Source organism: Podarcis gaigeae (assembly GCF_964106915.1).
Source record: "Podarcis gaigeae genome assembly, chromosome: 6".
NCBI classification, from domain to species: domain Eukaryota; kingdom Metazoa; phylum Chordata; class Lepidosauria; order Squamata; family Lacertidae; genus Podarcis; species Podarcis gaigeae.
In genome coordinates this window covers 87,058,778-87,078,354 of record NC_139682.1, presented here as the reverse complement: position 1 = coordinate 87,078,354, position 19,577 = coordinate 87,058,778, and the positions used below count along the sequence as shown (strand labels likewise).

Sequence of the window (19,577 nt, the reverse complement as noted above, 5' to 3'; positions counted from 1 at the left end):
TTTGTGGAATATGAAAGGATTATGGCAGCAGTGGCAGTCAAAGTGTTCTTTATCCACACCCTGGTCAAAACCCTATCCTCCAATGATGGCTGCCTAAATTCAGCCTTGCAAAATGCTACTCAGTTACTGAAGCCTTCCCAGAACATTTCAAGAGACTTGTGGAGTTAAGATTCTTGTTTGAGTCATCACAGAACAAACAGGCAATAGAAGTTTTATATCAGTTCAAGACTTTGTGCTTTTCAAAATGGAGACAGCTGACATGTTCAACTTGCCAGTCATTGTGGAATTCAGAGAAAGGCAACCGAGTGATTATAGTATAAATGTGTGGGCCAGCTCCATATATATTTGGCTTCAGATAGCATCACAGCTTAATGGTGGCCACTCTTACCCAAAGAGGTTGTGTATTCCAAAAACAGTTTTGCAATGAGCAAGGGGAAGGGACCTCTGATTGAGTTAGATACCATCAGAACCTTCTACCATCCAAAGCAGGGGTGGCAAACCTTAGACCCTTCTGATCAGTGCTTTTTTCTTAAAAAAAATAGTTAGGGGTGCTCTCCTTTTGACTCAATAAAATCACCATTTTATAGTTCAAATTGGGAAAAATAAATACAGTAAATGGAGAAAAGTACAAAGATTCACAAAATGTTTAGGGGTATGTGTCCCCCCAGAAAAAAGCACTACTTCTGAAATTGTTTGACTCCAACTCCCATCAGCCCCAGTCATCATGGACAATGGTCAGGGATGATGGGAACCAGAGTCCAAAAACATTGGGGGGGGGGGAGCACAGATTCCTCATTCCTGGTCTAAAATATAGAGGACTCTAGAAACACCACCAGATATCCAGTTATAAGACAATTATCTTCCAACACCTGCACAGAGCTGATGTGCACACCTAGTTCCTCTCCAACTTTGCAGCGAGTGTTGATTTGTAACACATACCAATCCACACATTTGAAGACAGCAGTTATGGGTCTGTATGCTTTGCAGAACATTGATGAAGGCTGCTCCAGGAAAAAAGGAAGACACCTGCTTTTTCCAATACCTTCCAATTTAGTTCCAAACGTTTTATTACATCATTAATCCAAAATGCAGATTGTTGCCATGTGGACAATCTCTCTAAATCCTCATCAACCGTGTTTGATATCACCCCAAATTCATCAACTCTCACCTGTTCCTTTGGGCTACCCTGGCTAAATGCATTGTAGATATAAATTTATTGGGAAAGACCCAATTCCCATCATCCCTGACCACTGGTCCTGTTAGCTAGGGATCATGGGAGTTGTAGGCCAAAACATCTGGAGGGCCACAGGTTGGAGATGCCTGATCTAGAGCCAAGAATGTAACTCCCACCTTCTTTCCTTTTTTTCAAGCAGGTGGGGGTGCTCTAAAGAACTATGCATTAACATGCAGGTGCTTGAGTGAAACTCTGAATATTACTAATATGTGATATCTGTCTTCCTGTCTTATAATAGCCAGGTGCAAGTCATCATTACTCAGCTTATCTGATCTATAAAATTTGAATAATAGGGCTATTTTGAAAAATACTTAGCCAAACTCCATGTACAAAATGAAAGAAGGGATTTTCCTAGTACAGTCGTACCTTGGAATTTGAACAGCTTAGTTCCCGAATCTTTGGGCCTCCGAATGTCGCAAACCAAATGACTGTTCCAGTTTGCGAACCATTTTTGGAAGCTGAATGTGCGATGGGGCTTCCACAGCTTCTGATTGGCTGCAGGACCTTCCTGCAGCCAATCAGAAGCCGCACTTTGGTTTTCGAACATTTTGGAAGTCAAACGGACTTCCGGAACGGATTCCGTTCAACTTCCAAGGTACAACTATAATCAGTGCCCATGATTAAAGGTGATACTTAGTGCTTGGTTTAATTTTGTTGTTGTTGTTAGTGGCTTGATCCTTTCATTTTTAAAAGTGTTGTTTTGAAAGATTCCATGACATACTTTGAATTTAATAAAGAAAGTAAATAATAGCAACAGAATCAGCAAGGGAGGGGGAATTAAACAATGCAGCCCATAAGTATCCATGGACTCCGCAGTGACTTACTTGCAACTTCTATTCTCTTTGATTGGTAGATTACCTCTACCAAAGCTTTGCTTTAGAACTTGATTTTCAATGTCAACACACAACAGTGGAACATAGAGTCATAGAACTGTACAGTTAAAAGGATCCCATAACCCTGTCGTGAATTCTCCGCGGCACTTTAGCAGAAATGCTCAGAGCTCCAGGTTCTTCAGTGCAGTGCAGTATATTTATTGTGATATATATATATATATATATATCTGTATATATATAATAGATTATATATATATAATCTGTGATATATATATATATTGGTATATATATACCAATTGGTATATATATACCAATATATACAATCATCTACAGGCTATAATACATGAGCAGTTCATACAGTTAAACAGAGTACCTGGTTGCACCTTAAGGCAAATAGGAAGACCTTTCTATCTCTCTGACCACACTCTGACCTCTATACCACCCACTTACTGCTGGACAGGTTTCCCCTTTAAACCAATGACAGCCAATCAACTGACAGCACATTACTGCTGAGTCATTCTGACCCAGCACTTCCATAGAAAGTATTGCAGGCTGATTGCATCTGCCAAGTTGCATCAGCTAGCAAACTCAAGCCTGCAGACTTACTATCTCACACAGCATTCTGTCAATCCCGACACAAGAGTCTTGTAGTCCAGCTCCGGGCAGCTCAGGAATCTCAACTTTAGCATCCCTGTCAGATAGCCATCCAACCTCAGCTTAAAAGCCTTCAAGGAAAAAGAGTCTATCAGCTGTATTGTGTATTCCCAAATCAGGCAGACCCAAGAGAGATGGCGCCATGTTATCCTTCTGAATGTGCAGAAGGAACATCTCAACTGTTATAACAATACAGTATGCATTTCCTTACCACATGGAAGTGTGTGGTGGGAGGAGAAGGCTGTCACGGAGTCTAAGGAGTGGCAGCTGTTTAGGCTCAGCGATATCTCCCCCTCCCTCCCCCCAGTAGTTATTTAAATTAGATCCTACCTGTTCAGGAGTTGTGCTGTTCCTACTGTTCTCCTAACCATGGCATCAGAGAGCCCTTAAAAGAGATGAATCAACTTCTCTGCCCTTATCTTCAGCAAGTGAAGACAGAAGCTGCCCGACAGCTCTCATTCCAGGTGTGCACAGGTAGTGTGCTCCTCTGTGCTCCCAAATCTCAGCCTCACACCTGTAAGTGACTGGTCCCATTCTAACCCACACTGGTCTGACTATCCAACACAGAAAGATAGAGGCCCAGTATATGAAGCCCGCTTCCTGCAATCCCCACCTTCTCAAGCAGAGGTTGTCAATATGGCACCCTCCAAATGCTTTGAACCCCAATTCCCTTAAGCCCCAGACAACAGGGCCAATAGTCAGAGTCCAGGGATGATAGAAGCTATAGTCCACCACACCTGTAGAGGACCACTCCGGTTATTCCTGCTCTCAGGTAGTTGCCTTGAGACCCAGACATGGTGAAAAGTTGTGTGTGTGTGTGTGTGTGTGTGTGTGTGTGTGTAAAGTGTCCCAGAAACCATATTTACTTTTTTCCAGGGTTGCTTTCCATGCTTCAAATCATGAACCCGCTCCGAGCTTTGCAAATATTGGCAGATACAATCGCCAAGTATCTGCAAACGTTTCCACCTGCCCCTGGTCTTTAGCCTTTCATATTTTTTCACTCCATAAGGCGCACCTGACCATAAGGCTTTTTTTGGGGGGGGGGGGATTCAAGAAAAAAAATATTATTTAAAGGGAGTGGTGAGCAGAGCCTGTATGCATCCCAGGCTCTGCTCAGTGCTCCCTTTCATGAGCCGCGTGGAGCGTGTGTGCGGCGCTTGCAGGCTTTTCCCCGAGGAGGAAATGCCCCCAAGAACCACACACACACACACTCCGCGCGGCTCTTGGGGGCTTTTGCGGGAGGTGGGGGAAGTGGGAGAGCCTCGCTCTGTCCCTTCCCCCACCTCCCGCAAAAGCCAGGGATAGCCGTGTGAAGCCTCCCCAGGGCTTGTGGGGCTGGTGGGGGAAGCCCGGGTCCCCCCCAAGCCCCAGGGACCATACATTCGCTTCATAAGACGCACAGACATTTCCCCTTAGATTTTAAGAGGGGAAAAGTGTGTCTTATGGAGCGAAAAATACGGTAGCTTAATCTATGACTATTTGCATTGCAAAACTGGGCCTGTTGAAAATCGAACTGCAGTTAAAAGTTACAAGATCAGGCTAGCTGTGAATTTTCTTTTACCTGAAGACATCTAATACAACCTGGTGGCTTACAAAGGCCATTTTCTGATGTCTTTTTTCCTCTTTTTCTCCCCTCTTTTCTTCTTCCAGCAGTGCCATGGCTTCTTATTCTGCCTCCTGTACCAATGCCAGCCCTGCTCAGGGCATGAATATGGCCAACAGCATTGCTAACCTGAGACTGAAGGCAAAGGAATACAGTTTACAGAGGAACCAGGTGCCAACAGTGAATTAGAGACAACAGAGGAGTGTGGCCTCCGTTGCCGAAAGGAAAGCAACAGGTCAAAAGGGCCGCCATCTTGATTGGCGATTCGTCCATGCCCAGAAAGCCAGTCAGCCCAAACTAGGACTCAGTATTGGGAATAACAGCAGGATCCAAATTCGAAGGAAATAGCTTCAAACGTGACTCTTCTCTCTCCTGGAAAATATTGCCACTTAAAGTACCAGCAAGTCTGTTGTAGCTCAATATAGCACGAGCTTCTTCAGTGAAGCTTGCAAGGCTTATGACTGCACTTAAACTTATCCATTTCCTTCCCCCACCTGCCCCATGGACCATTCATTAGTTTCTGTGCCAGCCACTCACCCCTTTTGTTCATAGGCCTTTTGGAAAAGAAAATTGGATTTCTGGAACCAAAGACCCCATTGTTCATCATCACTTCCATCACTCAAAAGCAATAGTGGATCACATTTAAAGTTGTGACTGCCAGCACACACCTGGGTGCCTTCGTGTTCAAGTCTTTATATCCATTGCCTGGACATTATTTTTCTTCTTTACTTCTTCTTGTTAGTAATTTGAGGCCAACCTTGATTTAGAAGTGTGTGTCTGTGTGTGTGTGTCACTGTTTGTTCTGCCACAGTCTCTTTGATACTGTTATGTTGGTTGCAGGAGATTTAAAAACGCCAGATATGAAAGTATGTTATTTTGAACCCATTTTTACTGATGTAGGAATATGCAAGTTTTCAAGTCACACAGAGCTCATTTTATGAGAATGTAAGTGTGTGCACTTGAGGCACTCAAAAGCCTGTGTATGCTTCCAGCTTCTTGGAAAACCCAAAGAAGAGCAGAGTCCAGATTTGCAGGTGCTGTCCATTGGAATTAGTTTTCTGTTTTAAAATTGGAGGCCTAATCTGGCACAGAGTTACACATACTTACATCCCTGGATTTCAGCGGGCTTAAATGTGTGCACCTCTGTTGGATTGTGGCCCCACGTAACTTTCTTGCTACTTCTGTTTCTTGCCACATTCAGCAGTGTTGTCCAGAATCATTTGATTTATATATACTGTATATATTTATATATATAAAATATACATGCAAGCTTTGTGAGTTTTCTTTTTTTTTTTATTAAACAAAATAAAATGATCTGAGAGAGCATTCTGGTTGTAAGTGGTCATGCAGCAAACTGCAAAACATAGCAGGGCGTTCTGTAGGCTGTCCCTCTCTCCCCAAGAACCCCTCATGCTCCTATCAACAGATACTTTTCTTCTACCCAAGGGCCCTGACCATTGGGACTCCACTCCCATCCTTTTAGGCCTATTTTGGAAGAATATTCGCCCTGGATGGAGGTGAGGACATTGCTGAAGAGTTGGGGATTCCCCTCCTCAAGGAGAAAGGAGAGATGGTCAGCTGTGCTCTCAGCACCTACCTGAGAGTGCATCGCTCCACACCGTGAAAGGGCTGTAGTTCAGTGGGTGAGAACATGCTTTATATGTAGGAACCCCCAGGCTGAGTCCCTTTTTTTGCATCTGTTTCAAGGAAGGATCTTCTTAAGGACCAGGAAGGAAGACACATTTGTGCAAGGCCTTGGGGAGTCTCCCTTTCAGCCTTCTCAGATCCAACCTCCACTCCATCTTGTAACATGAGATCCACTTTTATTTCACCCCCCTTCCAGGTTAAGTCCATCCTTTGCTATGGGCAACCTTTTTCTATGGGTGGCTGCATTCCCTTCAGGATGATCTGCTAGGGGCCACGTGATGGGGATGGGCAGGGCCACAGCAAATAGTGAGCTTTCTGGAACTCCCTTACCTCTCCTCTCCTCTGCTGGTGGAAGGACAGGCTTCTTCCCCCAGAGCTGTGAATGAATTTGCTGCTCCAGGGTGATGAGCTGCAAGGGAGAACAGCAGCCAGCCACCTTTCACTTCTATTGGTTCTCCAAAGGGGAATTTGGGCAGGTGCAGCTATCAGCTGTTCTCCTTTAGTTATATAAAGGAACACTGCCTTCCGTTCCACCCAGTCTCTCCCACTCCTTCTGTTGCTCTGCTGCTGTTTTGTTTTGTTTTTTAAAAAAATCAATGCCACTAGCTCAACCCATATTAGCACACGGCACAATCCAGACCAGATGGTCTAACTCAGTTTCATATGTTGACGAAGGAGCCAGTGGCTCAGATTATGTTTTGATGTTTCTGTGTTCATCAGCCCTCCCATTCTTAGAAGGTTTTGCTCCCTGACTCCCTGCCTTACTCAGTTCTGTAACTCTGCCTGTCTTTCTGCATCTCCTGACTTTTCCTACCAGGCCTCCGTTTCCCCTGCTCACCTGCAGTCCCTCTGTGGACCTCAAATTTCCCTCTGTGTAAGGTGACAAAACAAATGCTCTCCCCTTTGGGGCCATTCAGTTCACTCCAACTATAATGGAGCTTGCCTGAGAGATTTTCACCGTCACACTGCACGTTCCTTATTATTGAAGGTCACATCTGATCTCCCAGGGAAGAAATGCCTTCCTTTCCCCCTTATACTTTCAATTAGCACATTTATTAACATATAGGGCTGCTGGTTTACTCTTGACTTGATTTCCAGGTAGAAGTCAACATTTATCCCATGTTTGTGATGTTCACAGTATCCCCAGCATGGTATTTCCTTATGGTAGAACATGCGGACAGGAGCACTAAGCTACATGCCAGTCCAGCACTAAGGATGCTCAGTCAGTAGAGCATGAGACTCTAATTTCTGGGTTATGGGTTAGAGTGCACGTTGGGCAAGAAAATTCTGCATTGCAGGCGGTTGGACTAGATAACTCTCGTGATCCCTCCCAACTTTACAATTCTATGATTCTAAAATTCTAAGACAGTCATTTTGACCACTCAAGGGAAACGGCCTCGGCCCAGTATACCTGAAGGGCCAGCTCCGAGAGACTTCTGGCAGTTCCCTCACTGTGAGAAGGGAGGTTACACGGAATCAGGCAGAGGGCCTTCTTAGTATTGGCACCCGCCCTATGGAATACCCTCCCTCCAGATGTCAAGGAAATAAACAATTATCTGAATTTTATAAGAAATCTGAAGGCAACCCTATATTGGGAAATTTTTAATGTCTAATGTTTTACATTTTTTATGTGTTGTAAGCCGCCCAGAGTGGCTGGGGAAACCCAGCCAGATGGGCGGGGTATAAATGATATTATTATTATTATTATTATTATTATTATTATTATTATTATTAATAATCTAGGAAGAGAAAAAAACTTACACCATAGTTCCCCAGTAATCACCTGATTCTCCCAATACTAAGTACCTTGTAGTATTTGTAGTATTTTACCAGAGCTTGAGAATTTTACCAGAGCTTGAGAATGCTAGCGATACAGAGGTATCGATAAGCCCATGACCAGTTTTGCCATTAGGTTATTCCTGCGTGGCATTATGTAAGAGACTCTTCCAGCCAAGCTTTTAGCACACAAGCACCCGATGCTCAGAAACAACAGGAATAGATAACATGAGGGTGTATATATAGAATATATGCATTAAGCAAACAGATGGCAAGACTGCGAGCTATCTATTATTTTAGTAAGTTGTGTGCAGCAAATATATGTAGTATAGGGGTCAAGTTTAGAATCCACAAAAGTTGAGAGCTGGTTCAGCAAAGTTGTTTGTTTGCTGTTGAGCCCATCCTCAGATCCCCAAGGATTCAGGCATGACAAGCCAGATATCATCAGCCTTGACCCCACATTTATCATGTATCTAGAGGACCCATTAAGGTTTCACTTAGTAGTCAAAGAAGTGTAGATTAATCTCTGACAGGTAAGCGGGAAATATGTTCTGACAGCAACATGCTCTTGTCAATAAAGCTGAATTGCCCAGAACAGGCCAGAAGTTGAGGATTTATAAAAAGGTAAAGGTAAAGGACCCCTGACTGTTAAGTCCAGTCGTGAACAACTCTGGGGTTGTGGCGCTCATCTTGCTTTACTGGCTGAGGGAGCTGACGTTTTTCCACAGACAGTATTTCTGGGTCCTGTGGCCAGTCTGACTAAGCTGCTTCTGGCAAAACCAGAGCAGCGCATGGAAACGCCATTTATCTTCCCGCCGGAGCAGTACCTATTTATCTACTTGCACCTTGATGTGCTTTTGAACTGCTAGGTTGGCAGGAGGTGGGACACAGCAACAGGAGCTCACTTCGTCACGGTGATTTGAACCACCAACCTTCTGATCGGCAAGCCCTGGGCTCAGTGGTTTAGACCACAGCACCACCCGCATCCCTGAGGATTTATAGGGTTCCCTTTATTGGTTCGAGGGACGCAGGTGGGGCTGTGGGTTAAAGCCTCAGCGCCTAGGACTTGCCGATCGAAAGGTCGGCGGTTTGAATCCCTGCGGCGGGGTGCGCTCCCACTGCTCGGTCCCAGCGCCTGCCAACCTAGCAGTTCGAAAGCACCTCCGGGTGCAAGTAGATAAATAGGGACCGCTTACCAGCGGGAAGGTAAACGGCGTTTCTGTGTGCGGCTCTGGCTCGCCAGAGCAGCGATGTCACGCTGGCCACGTGACCGGGAAGTGTCTCCGGACAGCGCTGGCCCCTGGCCTCTTGAGTGAGATGGGCGCACAACCCCAGAGTCTGTCAAGACTGGCCCGTACGGGCAGGGGTACCTTTACCTTTTACCTTTATTGGTTCCCTTGCATTACTAGAGACTGCTGAGTCACGTTTTGAGATACCTACAGACCACCAAGTACTATTATGGCTATGCCTTGGACCCTCAGGCTCTGATTTGTGTCCTGTCTGGGCAACGAAATATTTATGCCATCAAAAAGGAGAGCCAGCGTGGTGTAGTGGTTAGGAACAGTGGACTCGTAATCTGGTGAACCGGGTTTGATTCCCCGCTCCTCCACATGCAGCTCCTGGGTGACCTTGGGCCAGTCACACTTCTTTGAAGTCTCTCAGCCTCACTCACCTCACAGAGTGTTTGTTGTGGGGGAGGAAGGGAAAGGAGATTGTTAGCCGCTTTGAGACTCCTTACGGTAGTGATAAAGCGGGATATCAAAAATAAATAATAATAATTAAAAAATCAGCAACCCCAGCTGATTGGCCCAGTGTACCAAGAGGTTGGTGAATGAGCAGCATGAGGATCAACAAGTGAAGAAGACTCACCTTTCATGGACAGCTATCTGGTTCTGGTGGGTGGAGGAACTGGTCCAATATGTATGTCATAAAACTTAATGGGTTATTGGGTGATGTGTCCTGGGAGTCAAAGGTGGGGGCAGGACAGGAAAAGTGTGTCAACCTGGGCCAGAGGCATCAGTATTATTTCTATGCTATGCTTCACCAGACCACATTGAGGCTTACAGTACCAATCCCTCAGATGCATTTCATAAAATATAGCACAAGGTCCCTCCTTTTCTATGCACATGATGATTTTTGTTCATGATGCCATCCCACTTTTAATAACGCATGTGCCTACAAAGGTTTTGGGACCAGCACAAATTTCTAATCAGTTCACATCCTGTAACGTTCTCCTCAAATCCTGTAACTTTTTATATCACTAATGTTCTGTTTTGTCCTGCTTTCTCCATAGCCCCTCTAGGCAGTCATGGTGGGGTTGTGTTGGGGGAAGCATTGCAGAACAAATCAAATCAAACTAAATCCACCATTGTTGCCCTGTTATTGTGTCAACTTTCAGGAATGTTGAAGAATACACCCACAATAAAAAACAAACAAACCAATGTGGAGGGACTCTTAAAATCTACAGCAATAAAATCTAGAGCAGAATCAAAACATTATATGCAATGAACGGCGTAAAAACTTCACAGCGATGGCTTCCATTACTTCTCCCCATAAGCCTGAATAAAAAGTGCCTGCAGTTGGTGTCAAAAGGTGACTAATGACTAGGCGTTCAGGGTTTCAGCATCAATATTTTTGGGATTTCCAGAGGAAGAAGTAACAGCTCAAGCTCAGAATGTAGGGGCGCAGGGTATTTTCTGCTTGGCTTCCTGCTATTTGATTTCCTACCAGCCTATGACCATCAGGCTCAGCCCCCAAGGCAGCAGGCAAAGCTAAGCTCTTCCTCTGATTGGTCCTGTACCATCTTCTGCCCTCATCAAGTATCTCTCGGCCTCACTCCTGTCTTGCCAGTCTCCACCATCTCAGTGTTTGAGCCTCTGGAGACCTGTCAACCCATGGTCAACGTTACTTGGCAGCAGAATTGCCAGCTGACCAGGAAAATAAACCATGCATGGTCCACTCTTAGTAGCCACATGAGATGCACAAATCAATCGGTGAAGCTTTCCATAAAATCAAGGCAAACATCACCCCAGCTGTTACCGTATTTTTCGCTCTATAAGACACACCAGACCACAAGACGCACCTAGTTTTTGGAGGAGGAAAACAAGAAAAAATATATTCTGAATCTCAGAAGCCAGAACAGCAAGAGGGATCGCTGCGCAGTGAAAGCAGCAATCCCTCTTGCTGTTCTGGCTTCTGGGATAGCTGCGCAGCCTGCATTCACTTCATAAGACGCACACACATTTCCCCTTACTTTTTAGGAGGGAAAAAGTGAGTCTTATAGAGCAAAAAATATGGTAATTCTGGCAGATCAAATGGCTGTTCAAGGCACAGCAATGTGTTCTGTTTACTAAGCTCTAACTTGGACTGTTCAGGTGACCAAAGGGCTACACTCAAGTGATACATAAAGTTTATGAGGCAAATAAGTGAACAAACAAACAAACTGTGGGATGTGACACATAGATAGCAGTCCATTACAACATTCCTAGAGTGGACATGAAAGGGGATGTTTGCTCCAGTCAGTAGAAAACTTCCTGTTTCCTCCTGAGCTGGGACAAACTTCCTCTGCATGTGACTAGAGGTGGGCGTGACTTTACCTGCCCAGGTGGCAAAAGGGGCAAGGCAGGCACCACTCTCTCTCTTCTCCATTTTGCTTTTGCCGTGTGAGCTGCAGTGACTGCCTGTCTGCAGTCACTGGGACTAACCTCCATATGGGGCAGTTCCATGTGTATATACTTTGTAACCTAAGTCTGTCTTCAGGGATCCATCCGTGAACTGAATGTGTGAGTAAACATCTTTTATAATACTTTACACAAGATGGTGCAGTGTCTAATCTTTTTAAGGGGGAGAAAAGGGGATTACCAGGAATCCTATATTGAGAAGCTCAAACGAGCTTGCAACAAGCTAACCGCTGTGTGTTTAAAAGGGGAATGCATTCGGCTAAGTAAAGGGACTTGCTAATGCATGTTAGAAAGGATATTATTAAACAATATCTCCTCTCCCACACAAACAATGTTAACAGCCTTCCTTGCACCTGTCTCTCTGAAATTTGGCAGCTTCCATTCACCCACAGGGGCACATGATGCCTGCAGATTCCATGTAATTCCTTCTGGAAATTTATAAGTCATAGAGCCATTTCTCCATTTTCCCATGTACGTTAACAGGAGATGTACAAAGCCTCAGATTTTCCAGAGCACAGTTCTACTGTAGAGCTGAGTCTAAAAGTGGATGTTTTCCAAAGCAGTCCAAACTGAACTGACCTGCTTTGTGAAGCACCAAGGCAGGATTTGAGCTGGATCTGACTCTAGGGCACAACTCCATTTTCAACCCCCTGCATGTGTGAACTGGGGCGGGGTGACTGCATTGTGTGAGCACAGACAGCCTCCAAGATAAGCGAGGGAAGCTGCCAAATTCTTCTTGCCTTCCTGTTGCTGTTGGAGAGGAGCCTCCTGTAAATTGTCCTAAAAATCCAAGCCCTGGCATGGAAATATGAAGTTTGGAAAGTGGAGATAAACGCTGAGTGAGCACACAGCGAACGCCTCATTTTCTCCACATCAAGAGATTACTTCTCCTCTGTCCTAAATTGAAAATGGATTTTCATTTGGTTGGAGGGTCAGGAGCCGGAGTCAAGTATAGATCAGCGATAAAAACATGGTGCCAGTGAAGTTAACTCTTCATTCAAAACAACCAAACCAGTGCAGGCCTAGTAACTCCAGCACCTCTTCCCAGTTGGTCTTGCCCCAGTGAAGCACTTGCGAGGACTGAAGACCTTAGCCTTCTTACCAGAAATCAGCACCGGCGTCCACACCACATCTCTGGTGGTGGGGTATGGTGGAACTTCCCGTTTCACCTCAAGCGGCAAAACGCTTGACACCCCACCCCCTTGGGGCAGACCAGGCCGCAGCATAACTTTCCCACGCCTGTTAAATTACAAGTCCCAGTAATGAAAAGCTCCCTCTCTGGAGAGCAGATTCCACCATCAAGTATCACTCATTCTGGCATAGTTTGTAACACACGATCAGTCCTTGAATGGTTATTTGTTTTAATTTATCTTGAGTGGAGATTTGGAGTCTGCTTGTTATAAAATCTCCCCACCTACTTTCTTTCCCTTCCCTTTTTTATATTAAAATAAAAAATATATATGGGGCTAAGCCAAAGGGTGATGAATCAGTATAAAACTGGTGTTGAATATGTATCCTAAATGTCTTCTGGGGCTGCAGGAGAGAGCAATATGACAAAGCTGATTAGTATCATTCAAATAGGCAGAGTATAAACTTAATGGGAATCATATACAGTGGTACCTCATATACAGTGTGTATCTGAAGAAGTGTGCATGCACACGAAAGCTCATACCAAGAACTAACTTAGTTGGTCTTTAAGGTGCTACTGGAAGGATTTTTTTTTGTTTTGACTATGGCAGACCAACACAGCTACCTATCTGTAAGTGGTACCTCAGGTTACAGATGCTTCAGGTTACAGACGCTTCAGAAATAACCCAGAAATAGTATCTCGGGTTAAGAACTTTGCTTCAGGTTGAGAACAGAAATTGTGCTCTGGCAGCGCAGCGGCAGCAGGAGGCCCCATTAGCTAAAGTGGTGCTTCAGGTTAAGAACAGTTTCAGGTTAAGAACGGACCTCCGGTACGAATTAAGTTCTTAACCCGAGGTACCACTGTATGTACATTCCTTCTAAAATCTTGACTCTAAAAAATGACTCCAAACTGTGACTTTACAAAGCATGAAGAGGAGGGTGCTCAGAGATCAGATGCGTGAACCCCCTCTTAGTTGGGGATCAATTATGTTCTGGACCCAAAATCACAGGACGTAATAGGCACAGCCTAGTATGACAGAGACTTGTTTGTTCTCCTGTTGGCTTTGTTGCCTCTGAGTTGAAATGAAGAAGAGAAGAAGCTTTGGGGGGAAATGGAAGGAGGAGGCTGAAACCATTCCAGGCGCCATGGTTTGGCATCTACTTGAGACTCTGGGGTGGGTGTATTTTTTAACTAACCCCGGTCTCTGGGCCTGTATATCTGTCCTCACCTCTGGGGCCAATGGAAAAGTGTAGAACATTTATACAAATGGAGATTAGGAAACAAAATGTGGCTCTAGCGTTGCTTCAGCATGTTCTGGAGATGTTGAGATGTTGCCAAACTGCCAATTACCACCTTGGCTGAGTTCCTGAGCACATTCTCTGCTAGGCTGAAGTAGTGCTGCTCTCTGGAGCACATCAGGAGAGCTCTAAGCCATAATATGAAAAGAAACTTTGACTGCCATATCGAGTCCTGTCCTCTTACTGCACAAAAGTATTGTATCAGCTTTTATTTTACAACACATTTAGAGGATGATTCTCTATCCTCAGGGCAGCTGGCTGGCTTAATGTGAACCAAGTGCACCCCCCCCCCCCTGATATGGAACAAAGCATCTCAAGAATCTTAGCTTGTCTTTTACAGAACATTTCTGGTAGAAATGTGTGGAACGCTCCCATTTATGTCCATGGACTGCTCCACCATATCTCTCTGCCTTTATTATATTTTTGCCTGTGGTGTTTGGTTTTCCAGTGTTGTCACACCAGCTTCCACAAGGATCTACACAGATATAAAAAAACGCCATGAAAGAAAACGCTATAAAAAACACAGCTCCCAATGGAAATTTTCATTGACTTCGGATTGCTGCTCTACAGTGCTATCTGGTGCCACATTTTTATTACGCATTTATAACATTATAAATTGACCTGTGTAGCTGAGTCCAAGGACTGCTCCAATGTTTTTAGATTATCTCCCCCACCGCTGCCCTGCCCTTCATCCCTGGAAATCTTCCCTAAAGAGCCACCTCGTTCCTCAAATCCAATCTCAAAACCCTCCTCTTCCTTGAAATTTACCCCCAGATCCTCAACCCCAACTATAACCAAGCAGAAGAATGCTCCATGGTATTTCCTTTTAATGGGTTTATTCAATTATAATAGCCAGGGGCGAACGAAGGCGTCATGACACCTGGGGCAGGGTGTTGCTACTTAGGGTGCATGTGTGCCATCACTACATACGTCACATGCACCTTACGTAGCGACGCCGCACATGTGTTGTACGTAGCGGTTTGCCGGCGCCACCGCTCCAGTGCCATACAGATGGTGCCAGGATCCTCTGCTCATGGCTGTAGCGGCGATGGAGGGATCCCACCGCCGTCTGTACGACACTCAAGCGGTGCTGGTGGCAAACCACTATGTACAGCGGCGTTACGTACAGCGCATGCGTGTCATGCTGCACATGCGCTGTACATAGCGGTTTACTGCCAGTGCCAGGATCCTCTGCTTGTGGCTGGAGCCGTGAACGGAGGATACGCCACATGTGACTGCGGTGGCACAATGGCTGCTCCGTGAACGGAGGATACGCCACATGCGACTGCGGTGGCACAATGGCTGCTCGTGCCGCGAGCCCCTGTGGGGTGCCTTCTTGTCATCCCCACCAGACATGGCACCCAGGGCGCAACCCCCCACCCCCCATTGCGATGCCACTGAAAATAGTGAGAACGCAGCCAGCCTCAACAATGGTGTTGCCCCAAACTGGGCTCCTCCTCCCCCCTCCCTAGCAACAACATCTCCCTTTAACGAAGTTCAGGGAAACAGGGGGATCAGAAATACTCTCCAGTGACAATGTGTCATCTGCCTGTCCTGCCGCTGCCCCCCTTCTTCTAACGCTTCCCAACTTTTCTGTTTCTCTATCTCTGAGCTATGACTTTCCTCAAACCCCTCAAAGCCCTGCTGTAAATCAAGGCTGCCTCTCTCTCCTCCTGCAGCATTAGGAGACGGGGGGTGTGTGTGTGTGTGATCGCCACCATTCCTCCTCCATCTCACCCTCTTGAGTCTGATCCCTGACATCTGCAGCTCCTTCTGGTTTGCTACCAGGCCAGTTTCAAGGTGTTACGATTTGTACAAAGCCATTAACAACTTGGGTTCAGTTTGCCTGCAAGATCGTCTCACCCCACTTGTACCCTCTTTGTGGGAATGTTCAGGGAGGCAGGAGAGGATATATTGTTTATTAATATCCTTCCTAACTTGTGCTAGCAAGTTCCTTTATGCAGCAGAGTGACATTCCCCCTTTTTATATGCACAGCAGATCGCTGGTTGCAGGCTCGTGTGAGCCTCTCACTATTATACAATTCAATCTGCCTCAGATTGAATTGTACATTTCTGGTAAGTTCCCTTGAATCCCTCTTAAAAGAATAAAGACACAACAATCTTATTCAAAGTCAATAAAAGAAGTTTAATCACATCAGTTCACAACTGAATTCCTGAAGGCAGGCTTAGTTACAATTATGTACATGTGGATCTACCCCATATGGGGAAATAATTCCAGTGCTTCTGCTAGCTAAGAGCTAGCAGAGCATTCCTAGCTAAAAGCTGGTCAAACGAAGAAGGAAGTCAAAAAGAGAGGTGAGCTGCATGACTCGTCCTTTTGTTACCTGAACAGGTTAGGTCACGCCCACATGCAAAAGGAAGGATGCTCCAGCGAGGAGGGACAGGAAGTTTTTGACTGGCTGGACCAAACATTCCCTCGCATGTCTTTTCTAGCATTACAAATAATGTTGTACTTGACTGCCTCTCATGGGTCACATCCCACACTCTTGACTGCTTTGATTGTCGAAATTGGCACTGCTACAGGTGCCACATAAGACCTGTTCCACATTGTCATAACTCGATTGTTTGGTGTGGCAGCGCCTGCACTTTGGAACTCCCTGTCTGTGGAGATCCAGCGGGCCTCTTCATGGTACTTTTCCAGCACCTGCCAAAAACATTCCTTTTCAGACAAGCCCGCTAAGATGCTTAGATAGTTGAGGTAATTTTAATCCATTTTAGTATTTTAACTTCTGTATGTAGACTTGTGATTTCCCCCCTAGATTTTACTGTTTTGTCTTTTGTAAACTGCTTTGAGTTGTTTTACAGTCAAGCGGTGTGTAATTTTTTATGAAATAAATACATATGAATTAAATCGTGAAGTCGACCAGGGGAGAGAGACAGTGGAAGAAGATTGGAAGAAATTTAAAGACTATCTCAAGAAATATTGCAAAATTAATGAATGTTAGAATGACGTTGGTTTAGAAACTATGTGGTTTCCAGCCGGATTGGATAGGTAGTAAGAAAAGAAGGGTTAAAAACTAAACGAAATTAAGGGAAAGGATTTGCTGAATTAATAAAACAGAAATTGGAATACAGAGAGGGAGATATGGGGAAGTCGGGGAAGTAAGTTATAAGAAAAAAAGGGAATGAAATTATACTTGTTTTTTTCTTTTGTCTTGTTTTCTTTGTCTGTTTTTTATTACTGTTTTGTTTTGTTTTTATATAACTTTTGGAAAACTTAATAAAAATCTTAAATAAATAAATAAATAAATAAATCGTGAAGTCATTTCCTAATTTCTTATGAATATGTGTTGTACATCGAAGGCATGGTTGTCTTGCTTGTACATTACTCCTTATTTTAAAAATAACAGGCCTACCTTCAATGCTCGGCGTCTCACTCACCAATCCTTCCTCTGCCCTGTGATCTTGTGCAAACTATTCACAGATTTGTAGTTTGTTTGGGACACTTGTCCATAACAGTCATTTTTAGTTTGGGAATGAAAAATCATAGGCATTTGTAGCACGTGACTTTTAGTTTCTAGTGCTCCAAGTGGAAGTCATTTGGAATTATTCAGACAACATCTGCAACAGGTTCCTTGTGTCCAAAGGTTGCGATGGTATACTTCTAAAATGTATAGTTTCTTCTAAGCTCCTACAGTTTATTGTTGAAAGAAATACTTTTGGTCAATCTGTTCTGTCATCAGACATTTCAGACATTTACATCAAAGCCTGAGCTATTTCCCTTTCGCTGCTGCGACTGCAGAAGCTTTCAGCTAACACTTTCATGAAGGAATTTGCAAAAGGCTCCGTTTCTTCTCACCAGAGAGAAAAGCGGAGTGTGAAAGGCAATTGTTTGACAAGGAAGGAGGAATCGGCGGGGCTGCAGCCTCTACATCCTTCATCAAATCTATTGCTGGAATGAACTGGAAGAGTACTTTGTTTGGAATACAAGAGGGAAAACATTCCAGAAGAAGGAAAAGCAATGCATTTTAAAATTATTACATCCCATACCTGGAATGCAGCCCATGGGAGAGCGCGATTTGCATTGGAGCGAGGGGGGGGGGGGAGGTGAGAGAGTCCAGGACACTGGTGGGTGTGTAAGTGTTTGTGAAAAAGACTTCGAGTGGACAAGGGAAGGGTTAACATCTTCCTCACCCGTTTCCCAGTGCAAAGTGCTTCCTCTCCAACCTGCTTTGCAACAGAGAAAGCACCATTTGGGCCTTTCTTGTACACAGCTGTTGCTGCTGTGCACTGCACACTTTCGCTCCCAATGCCTAGCCACAAGGCATGGATAAGTTTGACCTGGGAGAAATTTACAGAATCCTGGGCACAGCCATGATGTTAAAGTTTTATAGAAACTTCTATCACAAATGTTGGGAATGGCCCATGCCAAAAACAAACAAACACCCCCCCCAATAATCACACACACCCCAAATTGAGAAGCCAGCAGCAAACAAACTGGACGGTTAATTAACATAAATATGAATTTCAGCCCCTCCCCTGGTTTTGCTGGCTTGGGGTCACAATGGTGCAAGAACAGAATGTCTTTGTAATATTACGGTTGTGCTACAATTGCGAACATATATTGCAGCCCTGTTTTGCAGGCTCCAAAATGGGGGGCTATTTCTCTGAGGCTGGGGGCTAAAAATTTACCCCTTATGTTTTGCACCTGGTGGCTTCTTTCTTTCTTTCTTTCTTTCTTTCTTTCTTTCTTTCTTTCTTTCTTTCTTTCTTTCTTCACTCCAAAAGGACTGGATGCAGCAGGGTTCCAAAGCATTTTGAATCAACAACATGATGACAACAACTGAAAAACATGGCAGCTGCCATGTGTCTGCTCAATTCTGACCAAACTCCTAGAGCAAAATATACACCAAGATTATCCCCTCCTCCCAAAATACCATACAATCATAGAATAGTAGAGGTGGAAGGGACTCCAAAGGTCATGGAGTCCAGCCCTGCAAATATGACTATAAAACCTTCACACACACCCTTTTCATTTAAGTTGGCTTTCTTGGCCTGAAAAGCGAGATGAACACCTCACCCCATAGTCGCCTTTGACTGGACTTAACCGTCCAGGGGTCCTTTACCTTTACAGTGGTACCTCTGGTCAGGAACTTAATTCATTCCAGAGGTCTGTTCTTAACCTGAAACCTTTCTTAACCCGAGGTACCACTTTAGCTAATGGGGTCTCCTGCTGCTGCCACTCTGCCGGTGTGTGCTTTCTGTTCTCACCCTGAAGTAAAGTTCTTAACTCGAGGTACTACTTCTGGGTTAGCAGAGCCTGTAACTCGAAGTGTTTGCAACCCGAAGTGTTTGTAACCTGAGGTACCTTTATCTTTTACCTTGGTCCTGCCTACCTTTCCTGTATCTTCTTTTGGAAATACAAACTCCAGCAGGTAGCCAAGATTACTGGAGACTGGCTTGGCGACGTGATGGATATTTTGTTTTGTTTTGTTTCCAGAAGGGGATTTTCCTTTTGCTTATGTGTCCCATTATGTTTCTATGTAACCTGAGATCCTTTGCCCAAGGCAAAATCCTAATCTTAAGTTTCCAGAAGCTTCTTCCATTACCTTCTGAATACTTAATTGGACTGCAGACTTGCGACAAGGTTGTCTCTTTCTATTTTAATCATCATTCCCCTGATGCAGTGATAGAGGAAAATTTCCAAAGCCAATGAATTGGTATGATACCCTAAAGCTTCTGAAAGCTAGAAGTTCCCAGGC

General features: G+C 44.6%; 1 protein-coding gene and 1 long non-coding RNA gene across 6 annotated transcripts in view; one reads left to right on the top strand and one right to left on the bottom strand.

The window, feature by feature from the left end:
- PRRX1 (paired related homeobox 1) overlaps positions 1 to 5,650 on the top strand; it is an 85,772-nt gene extending 80,122 nt beyond the window's left edge. For 2 of the 4 annotated variants that reach the window (XM_083744017.1, XM_083744015.1), the window contains one exon: positions 4,372 to 5,650. Coding sequence is in view for 2 of the 4 variants with exons in the window: in XM_083744015.1 (XP_083600141.1) it covers positions 4,372 to 4,513 (142 nt within the window). In the remaining 2 variants the exon portion in view is untranslated. The remainder of the gene's footprint in view (positions 1 to 4,371) is intronic. The other 2 variants (XM_083744016.1, XM_083744018.1) reach the window with 2 other exon arrangements.
- Positions 1 to 19,577, bottom strand: part of LOC310846879 — a 278,101-nt gene that overhangs the window by 117,740 nt on the left and 140,784 nt on the right. The gene's annotated exons all lie outside the window — the stretch shown is intronic.